The sequence below is a fragment of the Achroia grisella genome, unplaced genomic scaffold, assembly GCF_030625045.1.
Source record: "Achroia grisella isolate CSIRO2021 unplaced genomic scaffold, CSIRO_AGI_Agris_v1 utg640, whole genome shotgun sequence".
Lineage (NCBI taxonomy): Eukaryota > Metazoa > Arthropoda > Insecta > Lepidoptera > Pyralidae > Achroia > Achroia grisella.
In genome coordinates, this window is record NW_026712977.1 from 5,418,276 (window position 1) to 5,440,883 (window position 22,608).

The 22,608-nt window shown below is 32.1% G+C and overlaps 2 protein-coding genes across 6 annotated transcripts in view; one reads left to right on the top strand and one right to left on the bottom strand.

The window, feature by feature from the left end:
• LOC131849142 (protein Jumonji) overlaps positions 1-20,162 on the bottom strand; it is a 30,683-nt gene extending 10,521 nt beyond the window's left edge. Inside the window, exons 1-9 of the mRNA XM_059199136.1 lie at positions 20,090-20,162; positions 19,934-19,967; positions 7,669-7,844; positions 6,970-7,347; positions 6,261-6,338; positions 4,654-4,695; positions 2,257-4,508; positions 1,473-1,709; positions 1,048-1,240 (exon numbers count right to left, since the gene is read on the bottom strand). Of these exons, the coding sequence (XP_059055119.1) occupies positions 1,048-1,240; positions 1,473-1,709; positions 2,257-4,508; positions 4,654-4,695; positions 6,261-6,338; positions 6,970-7,347; positions 7,669-7,844; positions 19,934-19,941 (3,364 nt within the window). The 5' untranslated portion in view covers positions 19,942-19,967; positions 20,090-20,162. The remainder of the gene's footprint in view (positions 1-1,047; positions 1,241-1,472; positions 1,710-2,256; positions 4,509-4,653; positions 4,696-6,260; positions 6,339-6,969; positions 7,348-7,668; positions 7,845-19,933; positions 19,968-20,089) is intronic.
• A 1,587-nt stretch (positions 20,163-21,749) lies between these two features.
• Positions 21,750-22,608, top strand: part of LOC131849362 (F-actin-monooxygenase Mical) — a 52,296-nt gene continuing 51,437 nt past the window's right edge. For all 5 annotated transcript variants that reach the window (XM_059199429.1, XM_059199431.1, XM_059199432.1 and 2 more), the window contains exon 1: positions 21,750-21,812. The gene's annotated coding sequence lies outside the window, so the exon portion shown is untranslated. The remainder of the gene's footprint in view (positions 21,813-22,608) is intronic.

Here is a 22,608-nt window from a genome sequence, read left to right on the forward strand (position 1 = left end):
TTCGTTCAATAAAGTGATTCGGTATAAGAATCACTCGTATATTCTTATACCGAATCACACATGTACAATGTCAATAATTAATTAATAACAATTCTTTGTCTAAAGGATAAATAACCAGTTCTGAATGTGATAGTTCATAATATTAATATATAGTAATAATTGTTGCATAAAAAATTACAATATTTATAGGTTAACTTTCAGTTCTATTAGTAAAAAAAATAATATCGAGTATTTTGCCTATATCATAATTAATATGGTACTAATAATACACTAACTGTCTTATTAGGTCGGATTTCACCAATCGTATTATAAACACGTTCGTTACAAAAAGATAAACCTGGTTTAACACTAGTAATAAACCATTGACCAAAGTATTCCTTATTACAAAAAGAAGTTTATGTCTAAACCGTGATTCGATATTGTCTAAAATTAGACCTGCGATGCCTGATAAAACACGTTAATTGTTTTTTTTTTCACTCCTTCAACTTTGAAATAGTCACCATTCGAATCGAATATAGAATATATCCAATAAGAATATATCGCCGTTCCTTTTCTCCGTGTAGGACTCCTACTTGTAATTTAAAACTGATTTTCAGCCTTATAGTACGTTAATAAATATTATATATTAATTAAATAGTTATAATAAAAACATAGACAAATACAAATAAAATTATTGTTAGTTTATACATTTTTCTTAGAAGTAATATTATTTTTTATCATTTCAGTTTTCTGGTAAAACGGAACGCAATTGTACGCTAACAGACATGAGTGACAGATTTCTGCAAGAAATACATAAAGAACGATTTAACTGTAGTACTAAGTAGTCCTCTAGATCTGGATTCGTAATAATGTTAGGCTTATTCCAATTCCAAGGCTTTAGGAATGGTTTAAACCGCGACCATATTAAACCACGTTTCGTCCGAGGTTTAACAGATTTTTTGTAATAAGACCGTAAAAGTTTGCACTGTTCAATAAGTGTTAAGCATTATTTACAGTACAAATTAATAATTATAGTTATTAGAGTATGTATTGTCGTCTTGTACTTACTGTTAGACAGAGTATCATAAGGGAGCAAATATCTTAAGTAAAGTATGTCCAATTTTTCGGGGTTGCACGTTCTACCATTGCGAAGATCGTCGGCAACTCGACCCCAACGCTTTTTCTCCATTACCGTCTTCAAACCGCCGTGTTTTTGAACGACGTGATACAGTTTTGGTAGACTGACTTCCAGATTGGCCACCTGTGTTATATTTTTTGTTAGAATTAGTATATTTCATCGTTTGCAATCTAAGGCATTTCAAAGTTTAGTGTACACCCTTTCCGAAAAGGAAAAAAATTATAAATTGAATTTAATTAAAATTACAAACAAATGTAAATACATATATTAAAAGTAATGTAAAATATTTAAGCGTTTTAATTATTTTTTACAGATGATATATCAATAGCAAATTAAATACAATTGATCTACTCACCAAAGGACCCTTATTAAACAAAACACTTTGTGATATCAGGTATGTTTTAATGGCACATATCTCTTTGGTAATAGGTCCCCAGCGTTTGTACAGACGAGCCAGATACTGGTTACTGACATTGAATCTAATCTCATTTTTCACAGAGCACGGCGGCTGGAAATTCTTCGGTGCCACGACTTTACAAATACCAAATTTCGAAGCAGTCGGCATAATCTTCGTAATATATGCTAGAGGGTCCTATCGCAAATAAAGTTTGATTGGTTAAAGGTTGCGACTCTGACAATTAGATAAGTAAAAAGTAACTGTAGATACTGTTTACAGCAACATCCGAGGTAGAAGGATGCTGTTTATTTATATTCCAAGTCGTATAGATAAAAATAATAAACGATACAAAGTTTTTAGGCCCACCCAACATTTATTTAATATGTACTATAATTTATCTTTTACATAATAAAACATGTTCATATCGACCAATCAAATGTAATGAAACATAAATATAACAAGAAATAATTAGAATATTTTTTTACTGAATCGGAAGAAACAGAAATTGCTGACACATAATTAACATTAATCAAAAGATAAAAAAAATAGGTTTATAATTTATATACAAAAAATATTACGATCAGTCTCCTATCATGTTACGATGAGACGAGATTGCTGTTGGTTTTCAACCACTCCAGAAATCTTTCCATGGGTTTGAACCCAACTACTTTTCCTCTCATTTTGTTGCTTTTGAGCTATTATAGCTCCATATAGCATTTGAGTACCTATATTAAATTCTTACCTTAAATTCTTCTTCGTTAGGATAATAAACAGGCGCGTCCATTAGCTCTCCCAATTTCTCATTATTTTGAATGTTAGATTTTTTCTTCTTAGACGTCTGTGCGTTTGACTTTTTGGGGAGCGCTTTGTCTTCAAATGTCTTTTCATTTTTAGTTAATTTAGCTTTAGTAGCCCGAGTTGCCATTTTACTAGTGGATGGCTGACTATTTGAATTCTTTTTACGAATATATCTCTTTTTTTTATTTTTAGTAAGAGATGTAGATGGTACAGAATCAGGTGATCCTTCTTCATCCTCCTTTCCACCTTCACAAGCACTAGTTTCATCTGGAGATGTTTCAGGAAATGGAACAGGTGTTCGACCAGTTTTGCGTTGTAACTTCATATTGAGTGTGGCCAACAGCTGACTTAAAAGAGTTTTGTGTTCAACCAACCTATCTTTGTCCTTACGTGAAATTAAAGCCTTGGATATTAGTAAAGCCCGCATTATATTTCTCGTTTCTTCCAGTGGGCTTTCTGTTGACACAAATTTAATAATATCATTGCTAATGCCAGGGAACAAATCCAAGAAGAAAAATTTCTCTTTGATTTTGGATGACTCATTGGTAGGTAACTCTTCGGTAGGTGATTCATTGCTAGGTGACGCATTGCTAGGCGACGCATTGCTAGGCGACTTATTGCTAGGTGACGCATTGCTAGGCGACTCATTGCTAGGTGACTCATTGTTAGGTGACTCATTGTTAGGTGACTCATTGCAAGGTGACTCATTGTTAGGTGACTCATTGCTAGGTGACTCATTGCAGGGTAATTCATTGCAGGGTAACTCATTGCTAGGTGACTCATTGTTAGGTGACTCATTGCAAGGTGACTCATTGCAAGGTGATTCATTGTTAGGTGACTCATTGCAAGGTGACTCATTGCTAGTTGACTCATTGCTAGGTGACTCATTGCAAGGTGACTCATTGCAAGGTAACTCATTGCAAGGTAACTCATTGCTAGGTAACTCACTGCTAGGTGACTCATTGCTAGGTGACTCATTGCAAGGTAACTCATTGCTAGGTGACTCAATCTTAGGTGACTCATTGCAAAGTAACTCATTGCTAGGTGACTCAATCTTAGATGACTCATTGCAAGGTAACTCATTGCTAGGTGACTCATTGTTAGGTGACTCATTGCTGGGTAACTCATTGCTAGGTAACTCATTGCTAGGTGATTCATTGCTAGGTGACTCACTCCTAGGTGATTCATAGCTAGGTGACTCATTTCTAGGTGACTCATAACTAGGTGAGTCATTTCTAGGTGACTCATGGCTAGGTGACTCATTTCTAGGTGCCTCTTGCTGTTCGGAAGCTAGGCAGCTCTGTAGGAAGTCGTCGGGATACGGCTTTTGTTGGGTATCGTCATCCTCGTTGACAAGGTCAATCGGTTCAAACTCGTAACTTGGTGTAAAATTGTTGACGTCCGTAGATGGCGGTTGTTGTGACGATTGTTGCATTTTATCCACACGATTGCAGTATACGCATGAGTTGCAACGTGTTCCCAAGTTGATAATAGGTCTGTTCATAATATCCTTCACTGTGAAGTACCGCATCGAAGGACATTCGGAATCACAGTAAACCAGTGGCGACATATATGAAGAGTCGTCAATTTCATTTTTCGTCTCGTCTATAGAAAAATCGCTAATTGGGTCAGGTACAGCGGGGATTTTAAAGATATCATCGTCCACGTTCTGCATGGAATTATTAATCCATTGCTGTATCTCACTCGCGCCATAATATCCACTTTGTGAACTGCGGCAAGGTGATACAGGTGTGCAAATATTTGCTTCTACTAAGACGGAACCATTTTCAGTAGAAGTCGTAGGTATTTCAATAGTTTTAATTGACTGAATAGACTGCTCAATAATAGAGCCTAATTTTGATGAGCTATCTTTAATAATATATTCTTCATGGAGAGATGGATGTTCCATGGATAATGAATCTGCAGTAGGATCTGCAGTAACATCTGCAGTAACATCTGCAGTAACATCTACAGGAATATGGGAATTCAAACGGGCGAACTCTTCCCAATCTGTGCAATTCGCCGTTAGCCCTGTTATATTAATATTTTCGGGTTTGATATTTAAGGGCGAGTTAGCCGGCGATTTCGAAGTTAGCGATAGCGAGTTGAATTCTGGTTTCTTCTTCCCAGGTCGCTTAATGATTTTTTTGCAAGATAATACAGGAGAAGCTTCATTATTATTTCCACTAGACTTCACTGAAATCAAAGGTTAAAATATAGTAATATTTTAGGCAGATTTCTACATTGTAATCAGACTTTGATTAGTTTCAAGCAAATTAATATTCTGTTTGTGACTAAACAATGTACATATTACGTTTGTAAATATGGTTAGTTGACTTACTTTTTGATAATTTGGCAGCGTTTCTTGTTATTGGTTTATGTCCTAAAAACAATAATATAGAATGTAAAAACTCTGATGCGAATTTCGTATCATTATAATTCTAGTCATTCAACGTCCACCACTCAATAGCGATGTTCAGTTGTTCCCGCTATTAGAATTTATTTATTACATATTTAAAAATTTGCAACGATGGTTACATGAATACTACTCAATATCCTTGAGTAGTAAACATACAAGCATGTTTAGTTAGTTTTAACACAAATCCATTCACATAGTATATACAGGGTGTAAAAATAGCGATTCGCAATGTACTCTTAGTACTTTGCGAAATATTAATACGTTAAATAAAGTAGGCATTCTGATCGAGTATTAATCATCTAACAGTACATACATAACACGGGGAGCGAATCGCTGGGAACCAATACTTGCTTTATGAATATGGTACGGCTGTTGCCGGTCTTTTCGTAGCGCTCTATGCACAGTTCAGTGAGACGTAGGAACTCTACGGTTTCGTCTTAACAACTTCATCTAGGCACATAAGCATTTGTCTATATTCGCGAGCAGTAATTAATCTATTACGTGCTGGCTGATGTTCCATTATTAATAATAAATTCTCAAATACGAACACACAAAAAAAAACAAAACAAAAACAGTAAATACCTATTATATTATATTATATCACTTCAAAACAAAATCAAAAAAGTTTGATAGTGCGGCAAAGTATGTATTATAGTGTGGCAAGGTACTAACTAAAAAGAGATACCGTATACATGTTACAAATTGGTTTTAATTTAAATATAGTTTGTGCTAATAATATTTACAATTTTCCGTGTTAATACATATCATATATTTGGAGAATCTTTAAAAATGTAAGTGGTAATGTAAATGGTATTTAAAGTTGTCTGTAAATAAAATAAATTTGAGAAGCTCTGTATTACATGGTCATAGAAGCCACGGATGGGTATAGCATAGGGCCTAGTTAGTTCGATTTTGTACTTCCATGCTATCGGATGAATTTGGCCGCACTATATAAAACTTTTATGATTTTGTATTGAAGTGAGATTAGATATTTACTGTTTTTGTTTTGTTTTGTTGTGTATTCTTATTTGTGAATTTTTCATTATTATTAATAATGTGTAATAATGATGTTAAATGTCATCCAGCACTCAATGGATTATTTACTGCTCTTGAATATGGACAAACCGTGGAGTTTGTACTGGACTGTGCATAAAGTGGCAGCGACCGTACTATATTCATAAAGTGCAATACTTTATTCCCGGCGCTTCGCTGTGCTATGTTATGTACTGTTAGATGATTAGTACCCGAACAGAATACCTACTGTAATTCATGTATTAATAATGTTTGTAATGTACATGTACCTATGTTCAGACGTCACTGCACTGGATACTCCGCGTCGTAAAATTACAGTGCGCGCAATACATTGCGTCAAAACTAAGAATCGTTAATTATATGGCTGTGGTGCATTTCCGGAGGGAAAATAATCTGCCATCTGATCCAGACCATTCATCTGAATCAGCTGTTGACGTTGTGGCCAACCTGTCCCTTACACCCTGTATATAGAAAATAAAGTATATAACAGTTGTTACCTGTATATTGCTTTTTTCTCCTGTGTAAAGTCTTAGCGGCAGGCGCTTTTCGAGTTTGCTTTCTTGAAGGTTCTGCTGCTGTAACATATCATATTTGAAACGTTATGTAACGTTAACTTTGTATCACATAAACAATGTATGTGATGGTCATAATTGTTTAGATTTCTATACTAGCGAAATAAAGGTAAAGGTTCTTACGCCCAAGTGAGTTAGGCGTAGGAATAAATATTCAAATTTTGAAATATTTTTACAAATACTAAGTACTCTCAAATAAGTTTTATCAAGTTCAAATTGTTTTATTGTGTCATGTTGATACATATATGTTACAAAATAAGATTTTAACTAGAACCATGCAAGGGTGTTACAACATTTCAAGGATCGTAGGAAGCATGTGACCTAAACCTAAAAACCTGAGATAATTTATTATTCTATGTTTTCATATCATACGAATAAATAAAAACAGGTAGGGTTTTTAAATGACCCTTTAACATTGACTGGCAAAACATACTTCATTAAATTCCTGTTAATGCGTTTTAAATAAACCCCACGCATTATTCCTGAGAATATATAAATTTCGATAATTCGTTCAATTAACTCATATTAATTTCCAATAGACAACACTATTTAAAAAGTCAAATATGACTCCGAAATGAAAAAATAGACTATAGTCGATATATATTCTAAACAGACAAAATTATTATTATCTTACCTCCTGACTTGCGTCTTTTGCCTCCTGCACCTTGCTTATTTTTAGAAGATGTTGCTAAAAATTTAAGAGGTGTATTATCTTCATCTTGATCTTTTGAGTCTGTATGTCGCCTTCTCTTCCTTCGAGGCACCTTTATCTTCTCTTTTGCCTGTACTCTTTTTGCTTTTGATTTACGTACAGTCGTATTGCCATTTACAGGCCATTTTTCTGCTTTAGATTTAATTTGTTTTGGTTTATTGAGACGTTTAATACGCCTAGGTATTAGTAGTCCCTCTATTGGTGATGATCTTCTCTGCAGCAGTTCTGTTATGGTATGTTCATTGGTTTTTAACCTCTCCAAACGAACCACTGGTTGCAACCTTTGATGGGTATGTATATCTGTATATAATTGATAGATTAAACGTTAGACAATTATGCTACACATTTGTACAATAAAAGCAAAATATATTTAAGTTTGTAATATCAATATTATATTTGTAGTACACATCTGTGTATGTCAAAATATAAATTTTACAAAAATATTTGCATATATTTTATAAAAAGTGACAATGTCACCTTTTTGTGTTATTATAATATATTGATTATAACACAGGACAACAAAATTTACCTTCTTTTTTGTTGCATGAGGTTTTCTACTGATGTAATTTAATTTGGGTGCGCTGATTTCGAATCTATCCTCAGTATTATTACAATACTCACTTGCAAATGACACCAGATCCAGTAACGAATTTGCCGAAATACTATTGTAAGTGGTAGATGATCTTTGGTCATCTTTACCACCTACCATATCCGCACGACGTTCTACAATGTGATTTGTTTGGTGTAGGGGTGGCATATATGCGCCCTGTGCAAATTTCCGTTGAGCTTGCACTTTCCTAACAAAAATAAAATATTCTGTTACATCAATATGAAAAAAAAAACATGGAAGAAAACTGAAACTGGTAAATTGTTATCATTTTACTATAATTTTTCACTTTAATTGATTTTATTTCAACTTATACTGGACGAATACTAAAATTCTATGAAAACGTCGATAGCCACCAATTGACATTGATCCCTGGCAAAATAGCTCATCTTGTACTGGACTAAAGTAATATTGTATGAAAACGTCGATCATTACCAATTTACGTAGACCCCTTTACATCAGTGTCGATAACTAGCAAACTTCAAATATCGCATTGAGCGGTAAACACTAGTTGCTATAATTTAGATTCTGTCTAAAATATACTCGTACTTATAACTAGGAGTATAGTCGAATTTCATATTTATTATGTTATTAACTGAGATTTGGTATTAATTATTGTTTCAATATTTAGCGCACATCGATAGTGTAAGATCATTATTTTTATAAATAATTATTAAATAATAGGCATTTCGGTATAGGGCGCCGCGGCGCCGTGTGGGAGCGGTGCGATAAAATGTTGACGAGAACCTGTCCGAGCGAATGGGAGCCGCCCTCATGTCTCAATGTTTTGTTTCTCGATATCTAACCTATAAGGTTGCGATTTATGCTACGAAATTCATAGTTTTCTTAAATTATACTTATATATTTGTGATTATATTATTATTACATTATTTTAGTAAATACGTATGGTATAGACAATAGTTTAAACCAAAAATTAATAACAATTTTAGTATAGTTATAAGTAGGAATGTATAGTTAACTCGAGAATGAGAACTCATTGGTAACAAATTGTTTTCTTGAGAATTCAATAGATAACAGTCAATTTGTTACATAATTGTCTTTACGAACTATAACGTGTCAATACCAAGTTTCAGATATTAAATAATGTATATGTTGACAGAGAACAATTCCGTATTTGCTTAACATATGCTATTACTATCCACAAATCACAAGGCCTTAGTTTTGGCAGTCCTCTTCTCAACATAGGCTCCTCTATATTTAATAAAGGGCAGGCTTACGTTGGAATCTCCAGAGTTAAAACCTTAGATGGAGTACGTCTTAACAATTTAGATCCAAGTCACGAGAGCTCTATTGTAGAGTACAACCATCTGTGGATGTTATACCGCCCCGATTTGCCCAAAAATTCCTGATACTGAATTGGCATTGCACTTGAACATTTAAAAGTTACAAGAAAATATAGAAAATAACACAAAAAAAAGACAATTATACCCCGTAAATATATGAAAATACAGGAATTTATCAAAAATAATTGGTATTAATTTAGTTATAAATAAGTACCTCGTATAATTTATGTACAAAAAGTAATGATATCCCATCAAAAACATAAATGTGAAATGATAGCCGAGTTTAATATTATGATATATGCCTTGATTGTTGACAAGTTCAATGGTCTGTCCTGAAATGTATTTATAACAATATAAAATATCATTTCTTCTTATAACTTAGTATAATATACTGTAGCCTAAGGTCTAACTTGGCTAGTTTTCATATACGAAATATACTGTAGCCTTCGCAAGTTCTAAACATGTTACTTGTCGGTTCCTATTTTATTATTAGTAGTAACTAGCAATCGAAAGTAATAATTGGTATATGAGAACTGGCCAAGTTAGACCTTAGGCTACGGTATATTATCCTAAGTTATAAGAAGAAATGATATTTTATATTGTTATAAATACATTTCAGGACAGACCATTGAACTTGGCACCCATTTAGATCTCATCTCTTTTGTCGTAGAAGTCAACAATCAAGGCATATATCATAATATTAAACTCGGCTATCATTTCACATTTATGTTTTTGATGGGATTGACCAATTACAAACACAACCTAAAATGTACACATGTAATAATAAAATAAATATACAAATAAAAGAAATGTAGGTAGTTTTATGTGTCGCAAAGGTAAATAGGCAACCAACTCAGCATAAAGTTACAGATAAACCAGTTGTACGGATATTCCGTTGGCTCCTAAACATATAAGTGCATGTATGCATACGTGGTTCAAGTTCATTATGAAGTTCTTTAACACAAGTTAATGTATACAAATGGGATATTATTATCTACATTTCTGCTCAGACTATTATCAAAGTAAATATTCTAGAAATATAATGCTTGTTTTCTGTGTTAATTAGAAAAGGCCACTTATTAACAAAGTGATTTTTTCTAATTCAATACAGATTTTGATGCCATTTGTTGAAGTCAATATGTTTTGCACCTGTATATACAGCATAGATTTTATTACTTAGAAAAGATATATTATTTTCTTGTAATATTTTGACAAGCTCTTTGTAGTGAAACACTGCAAATAGCCTATTAAACTATTTATAGGATGTATCTTATTTGTAAAATAATTAGCCTATGTAATCTAATATATGAAATTATCGGGTCACAGGTTTCGTGTTTAAACTCCTCCGAATCCGCTTGACCGATTTTGATAAAAGTTTATATGTATAGTCGTATTTTTAATTAGACAAAGCTAACTGACAGTAGCTAATGTCACTTTGTAAAATAATGTTGCCATATTTAAAGTAATAGTGATGCGTTCAGTTCTCGGTCAGATGAATGAATAATGAGTGTGAATAGTTAATCATTTTAAACTACAAAATAATATTATTTCTATTTTACAATAAAATTGTATAAAAGTGTTTTGATATAAGTTACTAGTGGTATGTAACTACAATCAGTTTTTTGACGGCTTAATACAAAGCGCGCGGCTCTTGTAGCCGCGCGCTTTGTATTAAGCCGTGCCAACATCGATCAATGTCGCGCGCGTCTGCCGCCATTTTGTTCGTAATTCGTCTTCTAACCTCTGGTCTGAGAGCACGAATGTTTTTTTTGCGCTCTGTTTTGTTAAGTTTTTCCTTACGTTGTGTTTGTAGTAATTGTTGTGTTTATTTGTTGCTATATTGTTTTCAACAAACAATATGGATCCTCAACCAAGCACGTCAAGCCATAGCTTGTCTCCAAGAGAGAAGAAACCACGGATTGCTTTAAGCGTTACCGAAAACCTTATGATACAAAACGTGTACAAACATGTATTTGAGGAGAAAGCTGCTTCACTATTACCTATTGAGGCTCCCGAAAAAAAAAGAATGTATTTCAAAAACAGCAGGCATTTTGGGAATTGGTGTGACCTCAGTCTACAATGTATTAAAAGAATACAAAGAAAATGAATTGAAAATGAAATGAAATTTAAGTCTCCGGAGAAATGTGGACCGAAACACAGTTTCAAAGATAAATTATTGACAATTTTTCAGACAGATTTATAATTAATGTCACCGAAAGCGATTGTGATGATTTTTTTATCTGATGATGAATAAAGACTAATTTTGTAATAAGCGATGTTTTTTATTTTCATTACCTAACTATACTATGTTATATATTATACATCTATAGTTTCAACTACATGATGTATTGAAAATAGGACAGTATTAAAAGTTTCCTCGCGATATTTTTCTTTTTGTTTAAAATACCCGATATTCAGTATAGGTAGATACTATAGGAACATAATCATCGAAAACTCGTTGGTATGTATAAAGAACGGCTAAAATTCGAACCCGGTACCCGATATCGGCAGTTCGGCACACTAACTATTCACTAGACTAGACAATCGAAGCAATTCCATTCATTCATAGTCCGAGATCCCGCTGCAGAATCAGTGTACTCATCGAGTGTTTGCTGAAAACCAAATTTTTACACATATTTATCATTAGGAGAATTTATATCTACCAGGTTGCCTATCAAAATTTGGCCGCTAGTATTTTTAATTAAATTATTAATAATTCATAATCCGTAAGAAATTTCATTGACTTGTTTTTTTCAGTAAAATGTCGTTCACTTTACGGCAACATCTATAAAGACTGTGAAAAATCATGGTTGCCGTTGCGCACCTGGCCGCACCTCTTCGCAGCCAGGTGTACACAGGTATGATTTTATTACATTTATACACCCACAACGTACATTCATAATTTATATATCAAATTAAAGCTAATTTTTTTCTGTTTATTATCATATACGGTTGCCTAATTAAATCTGGCCGCAAATAAGGGTTGCTGGCTATTAAATATAGTAAATATTAAAAGTAGAGTGAAAGAGAGCTAGCGCGTAACACCACTAGTCAAACGAGGATAGCGATTGCCAGCTGTCGGACAGTTTAAAACCATTGCGCATGCGTCAAATGCTACTGTTCTCAACCTCCGATTCAAACAATAGTAGGTACGCCTCAAAATAATAAATACTCCAAAAGAAACGTCTTTCTTTTCAAAATAAAAAATTAAATTTTTTCTTACGACGAAACAATAACATTAGAGGACACTTTTTAAATGAAGCATTATCAAAGTCTAGTACATTGCATTTTTTGTCGCACAGAAAACACGGCTTCATCTTTATAAATTTTATTTCGCACTGATGAGATTGATAATTTTTCGATGCACAAATGAAACAGCAATATATTATGTTGTGTATTACGTACTCCAAAACAGCGTGGTTTTTAACTTAGAATAAAAGTCGCAACTGATCCATTGAGAACACTAGCATCTGACGCATGCGCAATGGCTTTAAACTGTCCGACAGCTGGCAATCGCTATCCTCGTTTGACTAGTGGTGTTACGCGCTAGCTCTCTTTCACTCTACTTTTAATATTTACTATATTTAATAGCCAGCAACCCTTATTCGCGGCCAGATTTAATTAGGCAACCGTATATGATAATAAACAGAAAAAAATTAGCTTTAATTTGATATATATGTAAATTATGAATGTACGTTGTGGGTGTATAAATGTAATAAAATCATACCTGTGTACACCTGGCTGCGAAGAGGTGCGGCCAGGTGCGCAACGGCAACCATGATTTTTCACAGTCTTTATAGATGTTGCCGTAAAGTGAACGACATTTTACTGAAAAAACAAGTCAATGAAATTTCCTACGGATTATGAATTATTAATAATTTAATTAAAAATACTAGCGGCCACATTTTGATAGGCAACCTGGTAGATATAAATTCTCCTAATCCTTACTAATATTATAAATGCGAAAGTAACTCTGTCTGTCTGTCTGTCTGTCTCGCTTTCACGCCAAAACTACTGAACTGATTTAAATGAAATTTGGTACCCATATAGTCTAGACGCCGAGGAAGGACATAGGCTACTTTTTAATGCGAAAAAAGGGTTGTAAGGGGTTGAAAATGGTAATGCAAGGTTATCTTTATGCGGTTGAATACACACTTATTATAATAATGGCTTAACTAAAAAATTAGATATTTTGGAAAGTCTACTTTATAATTGTGTTATTAAGTCTATTTTCAAAAATTTTTAATTTCTGAATTACACCAGTATTGTACTAGATATGCGACTTATTAACGCTCATATGTCATAAATAAACATATATGTCATTTGTATAAGCAGCGCACATGCGATGTTGCGCGCGCAACTGATTATTGTCAATCCGTTGTCTCCTTATGAATTTAAATGAATAAACGTTTGCTCTGCAATTTTATTTTATAAATACATAAATATAATCCTGGTATAGCCTATAACTGATGACCCTGCTCTTGGACAAGATCGTAAGAACATATTATTAATATTTTTGAAGAATAAAACAACATATAATATTAAAAATGTTGTCAATACATATGAACAACATTTCCCTGGTAGAAACAACATCTACCGTTCCATCCGAGCTATTCAGGTTCGGAATACGCGTTTCTCCATTCTGGCCAGTAGAGTCAGAGATATGGTTCGAGCAAGTAGAGGGATAGTTTGCAATTTAGAATATCACATCTATTAATTTGATTTAACAAATTTATTATGTTATTGGCCAACTGGACCACCAATTTTCAAAAGAATTTAAAGAAATGTTTAAACTGTTTATTAAATATAAATAAATATGACATTTAAATTTGTAAATATCACATTGTCACCATTCAAGGGGTAAAATAAAATAGCAGATAAAAGTTTTTATGGAAATTCGTCATATTTGAAGCTAGAACGATGAAGCTTTTTTCTTACGCTTTTTTGGGTCAGTTTATTTAATAAATACCTTACTAATATTATGAAAGTGAAAGTGACTCTGTCTGTCTGTATTAAAAGCCAAAACTTCTGAACTGATTTAAATGAAATTTAAAGTCTAGATCTTGAGATAGGACATAGGTTACTTTTTAATGCTAAAAAGGGTTATAAGAGACTGAAAGAGGAATATTTTAAAAGTTTAAGCTTCAATCTTATTTTTTTGCGTATTGATTAAATATAATTAACGAAAATGGGTTGTAAGGGTCAAAAGGGGAGTTAAAATGTTGTATGCATGTATTGTTATTTTAAAGCTAGAAACTTGAAACCCATTTTTTAGGCTGTTGAGAAAATATCAGTACCTACCGCCACAGGACTCGGCCATAAATGGTTACAGTATAGCGACATCTTATCATTGGTACATGATGACACTAATATAAGTAGCATTAAAAAAAACAAGAAAAAGGGTCATAAGGGGTTGAAAGGGGAGATGTAATGTATGTATGGTATGTATGGAAGTATCTTCATTTTAAAGATAGTAGTTTGAAACTTAGTTTTTGGCTGTTGATTGAATTGTATGGAATTATCTATGGAAATTTCATTTTTGAAGCTAGAACGATGAAACGTTTTTTATTGGGTTAGATTATTAATATATATTTTTTATTATTTGCTCAAGGTCACTATTTTACGCGGACGAAGTCGCGGGTACAGCTAGTGATAAATATGTGTAAAAATTTGGTTTTCAGCAAACACTCGATGAGTACACTGATTCTGCAGCGGGATCTCGTACTATCAGGAGTTTTTTCAATTATTTACTTTGTCACAACACTATTTTTATTTCAATAAATACTGACAACACAGTAAACGTCAGTTGACTTCGTCTAATTAAAAATACGACTATATATTGAGTAGGTCTGAGAATAGGTTTATAACAATCCCTAAAGAACATTTCTAGAACCACAGTAATAAATAATGACACAATTGCTCAAAATTTTCTAGAATTAAGACTATTTTGTTAAACTATGAATTTAAAAGTTATCGACTTTGAAAAGCCCTCCTTTAAAAAAATGTACTAATGTGGCTTGGCGAGTGACATTAAAAATTCGCACATTTAATCAGGATTCTAAAATTGGACAATACTTGTAATATATTTAAAAAAAACGAGTAAAAAAATAAAAACCTCAAGTAACTCGATTTTTGCTAACCCATTTTACTCAGTTTGAATATTTTTTATTCGCACAAGCTTTTGGTAGGTTCTTAATTTTACGGCAAAATGATGAGAGAGATAGATAGTGGACATGTTTGCCATGAGTGAGCGAGATAGACAGTGACGCCACTTTTAACAAAATCGATAAAAGTAAGTAAAAATAATAAAATAATGAACAATCTTAACCTAGTTTAGTTTAGGAATTATATATATTGGAATAAAAGTCAGATAGGAAAATAACATTCTTATTATAATATTTGTTGAAATTGTTTACCATCTTCCTCAATACACGTCCTAGATCTATTTTAATTATCACTTCCCGTCCATTTATGTATTGATGGAATTTCTTAAAACCAAAAACAATAGCAGCAAGTCTTATTAATCTGAGCATAGTTTCCACCATACATACCATTGTACAGTTCCTGTCCAGAACAGCACCAGTCCATACTGAGAAGCATCGCAAGACATAATTAAATTCTTGGTGCTATCATAGTGACCTCAGCATCTTCCAATTCTATTTGGAGCCTTTCTCTAATATAAAGCTTCAGAAATGGTTGCCTTATGAGATAAATATCTATCATAAAAAATAAATTAGTACTAGAAATGCCTGTAATTCCTTAATATTTTTTGATGCAGGTGGCTTCTCAATGCATCTTTATATAGATGTATATGTATTTACTACATACTACATTTTCTTTATTCACTCTTAGACCAGCTTGTTTGAACCTCTGTAACATCATCTCTAGTCTTGCATTGTGTATGTTAATGTCTTTACCAAAAATAAAGATATTGTCTAACAGAAGCTATTCCTGATATTCCTGACAATAATGAAGTTATCATCCATTGAAAAATACCAGGACAAGCTTTGACACCAAGGCTAACTTTACTTTGTACAATGCTTTAAATGTACATACTGTAAGCAAGCTCTGTTATTATCGACAGCCACTTGTGTATGCTTGCTCTAAAACAATTTTTAAGAATATTACTCCACCTGAAGCTACACAAAAGCTTCATTGAGTGTAGGTAAACGGCATGTATCTGTATTAGTAGCTGCTTTCACTGTGAATCTCCACACAAAAGTACCTGACCAGCTTTTAATACTGAGACTATTGGGGTAGTTCATTCAGAATGTGCAGTAGGTTTTAGTAACTTCTCTTAAACCAATCTGTATCTTTAAATACATCATACTCTTTCTCTAGTTGCAAATAGAATGAGTCTACTTTTAAGGAACTTTGGTACAGAACCCTCTTTTTGTGTAATATCACTACTGGTCTAGTGTATATGCCTAAACCAGGCTTCAAAATTTGTTTCTATCTATATATAATAAGAATTGTGTTGTCTGTCCCTTATCATAGTCCATTTATTTAATTACATTGTATTCTGAATTATACTTCTTACCTTGGCTGGACTTCAATAAACAGGCTGCCACCCTATGATCAATTTTCCCACAATGATGGCATTTACTTCAGTTGAACCGAGTTGCGGTTCTCCACAATGAAAACATTCTCATTATTCTTATTTGTGCTCTGAGAAGACATTCTCTGATTCACCTGTGTTTATTAATATCCATTGGCACTATTGCATCGAGTACTGGTGTATTTGTACTACATGATTTAATAATATTTACATCAAAATATGCTATATCAAATTCGTTATATTGTATGACCATTATTGTTATTTATGTAATTAGTTAGACAATAATCACTTTATTGCATTTTTCCACTATTTTCTCTCGTCGCCAATATTATATACTCACTAAAACACATATTTCTTGATGCACAATTCACTCTGGCTAGAATGACATGTATAGACTACTTTTTCGCGAAGTACCCACTTTAGTAGGTAACAAAATGAAAATAACATGAAGTAATAAATTCAAAGTAAAAGAAAACCATTAACTGCACTGCACCGTACTGCAGTAACACTGTGGCTGGATAATAAGCTCATGGCTACTTTTTAAATAATGATGAATGTGAGGGATGATAAAGAGTAATAATAAGGGACAGATCCCTTTCTGAGGAATTTAGAGTGTTAGGAGGCCAAAAAACTATAGTAAAAACTTTAATGTTGTAAAACTTTCTAATCTACAAGATGTGAGAGACAAAATTTTAACATCCATTCGATTTTTTTTCATACACATTTAAATAACAGTTTTTTTCTCTGAATGTTTCTAGTTTTGAAGTAGAACAGATGAGAACTTTATATTTGTTTTTTTAGATATAAAATGTGAAATCTTAAAGAGAGTATAAAGTTAAAGTTGCACAGTATATATTTTTAATTACAGTCAACCTTTAGGTTAAAAACATGTGAACACAAACAGGAATGAAATAATTATTTTTATCAAAATTATTCAAGATATCTACTATTTTATTAATAGAATAGTAGTAGATAGCACTGTTTAGTTGTTTCAGTTATAGTTACTGTTTTATTTTTGTTAACAGTAGTAAGACACAGCTAATGAGCATAAAATTATTTGCAACATACCATTTGTTATGATGTAGAGAAAAATGTTTAACATTTTGAATAATCTTATTTCTCACAAAGGGACCGACAATTTTTTATTGTTAAATGCATATATTATTTTTGAAATATGTTTAAATAAATTTATTTCAATTAAAGTGCCCCCACAGGTGGTCCCCTGGCCCCAACTAGTAAGTTTACTTTTGTTGCAGAGTGCAGAATGGGCATGTGGTCTTTAACATGTTAATTAAATTTGATCTTAAATATTACAATCAAAATAACTATTGCATTACTAAAATCTAGTAATGATGCTTACAGTGTCACCTACAGTTTCATAATGTGCAATGTCTTTTATAAATGACGTGTTTGTAAAATGCCCATCCTTTATGTATAGTATACACAGTGAAAACCCAGATTATCCAGTGTAGTCTTTATTTCTACTTGTTAGGGAAAAGTGGAAGCATCTAAGGGTTATATGTCAGTCATACCTTTCGATGCTGTGAGGATTTCAATGTACTCAGTTACAAGGTTATTTGTTAGCATGTGCTTCACTAAATGCTTAATTTCACTACTCCTTTTTAACCATATATTAGGATCGTCGCGGGTCTGGTCTTAAGGCGTGGTCTTTGCAAGAGTAATGATAGGAAAATTGGAAGGTAAAAGAAATGCATCTAAACTTTTGAAAATAACGCCCATCCTAAACATCTTTGTTTTTACGTGATATTAAACTTTGAAACAACTCAACCTGACTCTGGTATTGTTCTGGAAAAGGGTTGCGGAAGACAGAGTTCAGTGGAGAGAGCTAGAGGACGCCTATGCCAAAAGGCACTCCGAGTTGTGGGACATTGTGTAATCATCAAATGTACCCCAATTTCCGAAAAAAGGGCTACATTATAAACTTTGGAAGGGCTTACCCCTTCATATAAAAACCGCCAGGAGTAGATTTTCTTTCAAATGTAAATCATGGGAACATTATTTGAACTTGTAACCTTTTCTTTGTGTCCTGTTTCCTCCTTGTTTTTTTATTCATTTATTAGTGGCAGTACATGATCTTTCATTGTTTGATTATTAGAAATATATTTATGTATGTGCATATACATATGTAGCTATATATTCATATATATTTGTATGTGTATTATTCAATATATTTATATTTGCACCACCAACAATTATTCTTAGTAAAATCCATGGTTCACTGGTAGATAATGCCGCATGCTGTTAAGTCCGCCATATGTACTTTAAAATTGTGTGCATTAAAGTTTAAATAAATAAATATTTGATCTATAGGGAGATGAACTAATTTAATCAGGGATCTTTTGAAGATACCTATGGAAATTATCATATCAACTACTCTAATTATTTTATCCTATTCAGGATACACAAAAAATGACTGTGATGCCATTGTAAGGGGTAAAAAATGTTAATATGAACCTAAACTTTTACCAATTCATCTATATTTACACATACCACATAAGTGAAATATGTGAGGAAATAATATCTAATTATAATGATGGATATTATATATGAATATAATAAAAAAAAAATTCTAACAACAAACTAATTTAAATTAAATTTTAACTCAATATTTTCAAAAGAATCTACATTAAATAAAAGAATACAGACATCACTAATTTATGCACTATGGGTACAATAACACTGTATCAAGATATACTCTAATATAAACTCGAAATAAATCTGAAGGTATGCTAAAAAAATGCCAAATAAAAATAAAATCAAGTAATACAATAAATAATATTCATAAAGCTCTAAACAAATAATATAATGTACATAAGAGGTTAATGTTCAGTAACATTTTGTTATAATTAACAAAAGATACATACTATTTTATATGAATATCTATTAGAGTTAATGAGTGATAGTATTAAGAAAGGTACAGCTTCAAGATACAGTTAATATTGTTTTGTGAAAGGCAAACCTATATTGGCTTGTATTTAATGTGAACTTAGCTTCCATTTTGTCATATACATTATTGTAAATACAAATTTGTAACGCTGTCGGTTTAGAAAATTACAAACAAAGGACTATAACTGTAGCCAGTGACAAAACATAGTATCCAATGAAAATACATATTTATGGGTTGAGCAAGTATTTTAAAATAAAATGGAACTCAATAAATATAATACATAAACGATTTTGAAGTCAGATTTAGTCATATAATGTAGCATTTATAATCCTTTAACGGCCGCCATATTCTTATGTCCCAAGAATAAAAGCTGATATTACCAACGCTATTCCTTAATCGGAGGTTCATATAAACCTATCAATAAATACTCTAATAAATTGTGTATGTAATATTCACCGCGAAAAATAAGTTTTAGTAATTGTGTAATTAACAAAACGCTTAGAACATACCTCCCCATTTTCGCTAAGGACCATCAGACAGCTTCTGCAAAAACAAACACAACGCTATTAAATTAAAAATTCATGAAGTCTAAAGAATAGTATATATATACGAAACAACAATGTTTAAAAACAGTAATTTAATAAAGAAATACTTGGAATATGTACTTGTAACAAAACTATAAAAACTGGTCAGAATCCCGCAGAAGAGTAATCAGATGTACTTACTGTAATCTTTAAGAGTAAGAGTAGGTAGTATTGATTGATAGACTGTTGGAAACTTTTTTTTAATAAAGTAGTTTTACGGCCCTGGAAATTCAGTATAGCTAAATAATTTCATTATACACTTATAGTGCTGCAAGCTTACCAACATGGATGTGAAAAATCAGAAACTTATGTGTAGGTTAGCTTTTAATTACTACCACTAGAGTGTCCTTATAATTTTTTCATACTACTATGGTGGCAAACTATCATGCGGATCATCTGATTGCAAATAGTTATCATACCCTACGGGGGATGTTACATGCTTACGTGCTTAAGAAACCTTAATACACCAATATTAAAAAACTCTATCCTGTAGTTTCGTAAGAAAACCTCGGCAGGTAGTTCATTCCACAATCTAAGTGTACGCGGAAGGACCTCCTCTGAAACCTTATTGTCCGAAATCTAGCGTGTGGGGATGAATTCCTTGTCGATGGTGAGCAGTGCGATGGTAAAAGATAGTCGTAGGTATCATGTCAACCGATAAAACGTGTCCTTATGAAATTAAGCATGAAGCCATATATAAGTTGGTAAATTTCAGTGTTTTTTAGGATGGATGGCATGGAGGTAGGGTATTTCTTCTTTATTGTATAAACTTATTAAACCAACATCATATTCTATTTATCATTATATGATATTTTATACAAATGAGATGCAAACTTCCCATGTGAATCCTATTTAGTTGTAATATAATTTTAGATGTATATTTTAATTTAGAACACTATGGTTTTTAAAAAAAAAATTATATCAGTATAACATTTTTCTTATATACATAAATTATCCCTTCAGCTTATTTTAAGGTAGATCTTACTCTTCTATCTTGTATATATTTCAAAGTGTTAAAAATTGCATACGCTTCCACTGTGTAAATAGATGTATTTTGAGCTATGTAGTATATAAGTCAATGAGTCATAATATGCCGCGTATATTAGTAGAGTTCAGATTTTGATCCATCAGAAAATATATAAAAAATCAGACGTATCTGTTGTGTATATTATAAATTCATTATTACTTATTACAGCTTTTGTAGTTCACATAAGTAATACACAGTAAGAAATTAATGTAATAAATCAGTAAATTACTGCATTATTATTATGCTATGATTTCCAAATAATATTTTCCCATCAAATAATTAAGTCTTACATGAATTGGAAAAGTACCAGATTCTATTTATAAAATATTGACAAGATTTAAACACATTAATCTATGTATATTTCTAAGATCCTTATTTTGTATTACCTCTATTTTACGTAATTGAGTGTATATAGTTTATACAATTTCCAAAACAATCCAAGATGATAATGACTACTAACAATGGACTTATATAACATTTATAATGTGAATAAATGTCTTTATCATTATTATTTAGTAATTTGGGATCTATACCCCTACCGATAACAGCTAAGTATCTAAAATTTATATTTAATAACATTCTGTATAATCTATATACCTAATTTGTAATTAATCTATGTAGTTTACAATACCACTGTTCCTTGTTTGGCTGTCATTCCATCAGTTTGATTGTCACTCTGTTGGTAAAAGTAAGCCCAAAGCAAACTTGTCTGTGGTTTTGGTTTAAGCAATGGTCGCAAAAGCAGTATAGTGTTTTTAATTTTTTTGGGAAATAAAGGTCAGTAAATTAATGTACTTAATTTATTTGTTTACATCGTGTAAATAATAATCTATTTTTATTCACCACTGTGTTTATGTAGTCATGAGATATTTTAGTGATGTCGATCCTGATTTCTGTAGCACTTACCTTAATTACTGAGCCGATAGGACCCAAATTATACTCGATATAATTACTATAAAAACTGTGTACTTTTAAAACTTTAAATTAATATTAGATTTAAAATGATTTGCCCTTATACTTTGTACTGATTACAATAGTCGTTCGTGAATGTTTTTCTAATTTTATACCGCGTACATTCACCTATTAGTGTAACACTTTCTGTATTTCGAATGTGTTGGCTGCTGGATACGAATTTAGCCAGGTATTGCAAACAAACTTAACGCAGTAGTTTAATTCTAAATATAAGTATATTTATTTTCCAATAAAGTATTTTCAAATTAGACTCCTAAATATAATTTAAATTATAGAGCTTCAAAGAAATAATTGACTGTAGTCTATAATAGAACAGTATAAAAATATTTTTTATTTCGTGTTATACATTGTATAACATTATTATTATTGTTGTAACATAACCTATTTCTACAACTAAGCAACTTGCTTTTTTGGCAGTGTGGCTGCTTTTTATGTCTATAAAATTCATAGGTATATGTCCATGCAATCTAAGTATAATAGTATCAGAGTAATACAATAACTAACAAAGCATTTTGACCTCACCACTGTTGGAGACAAACACTGCTCTTTCTTTCTTATAAATATATGCACTAGTTTCTCAGTATGGAATGTAGCTCTCACA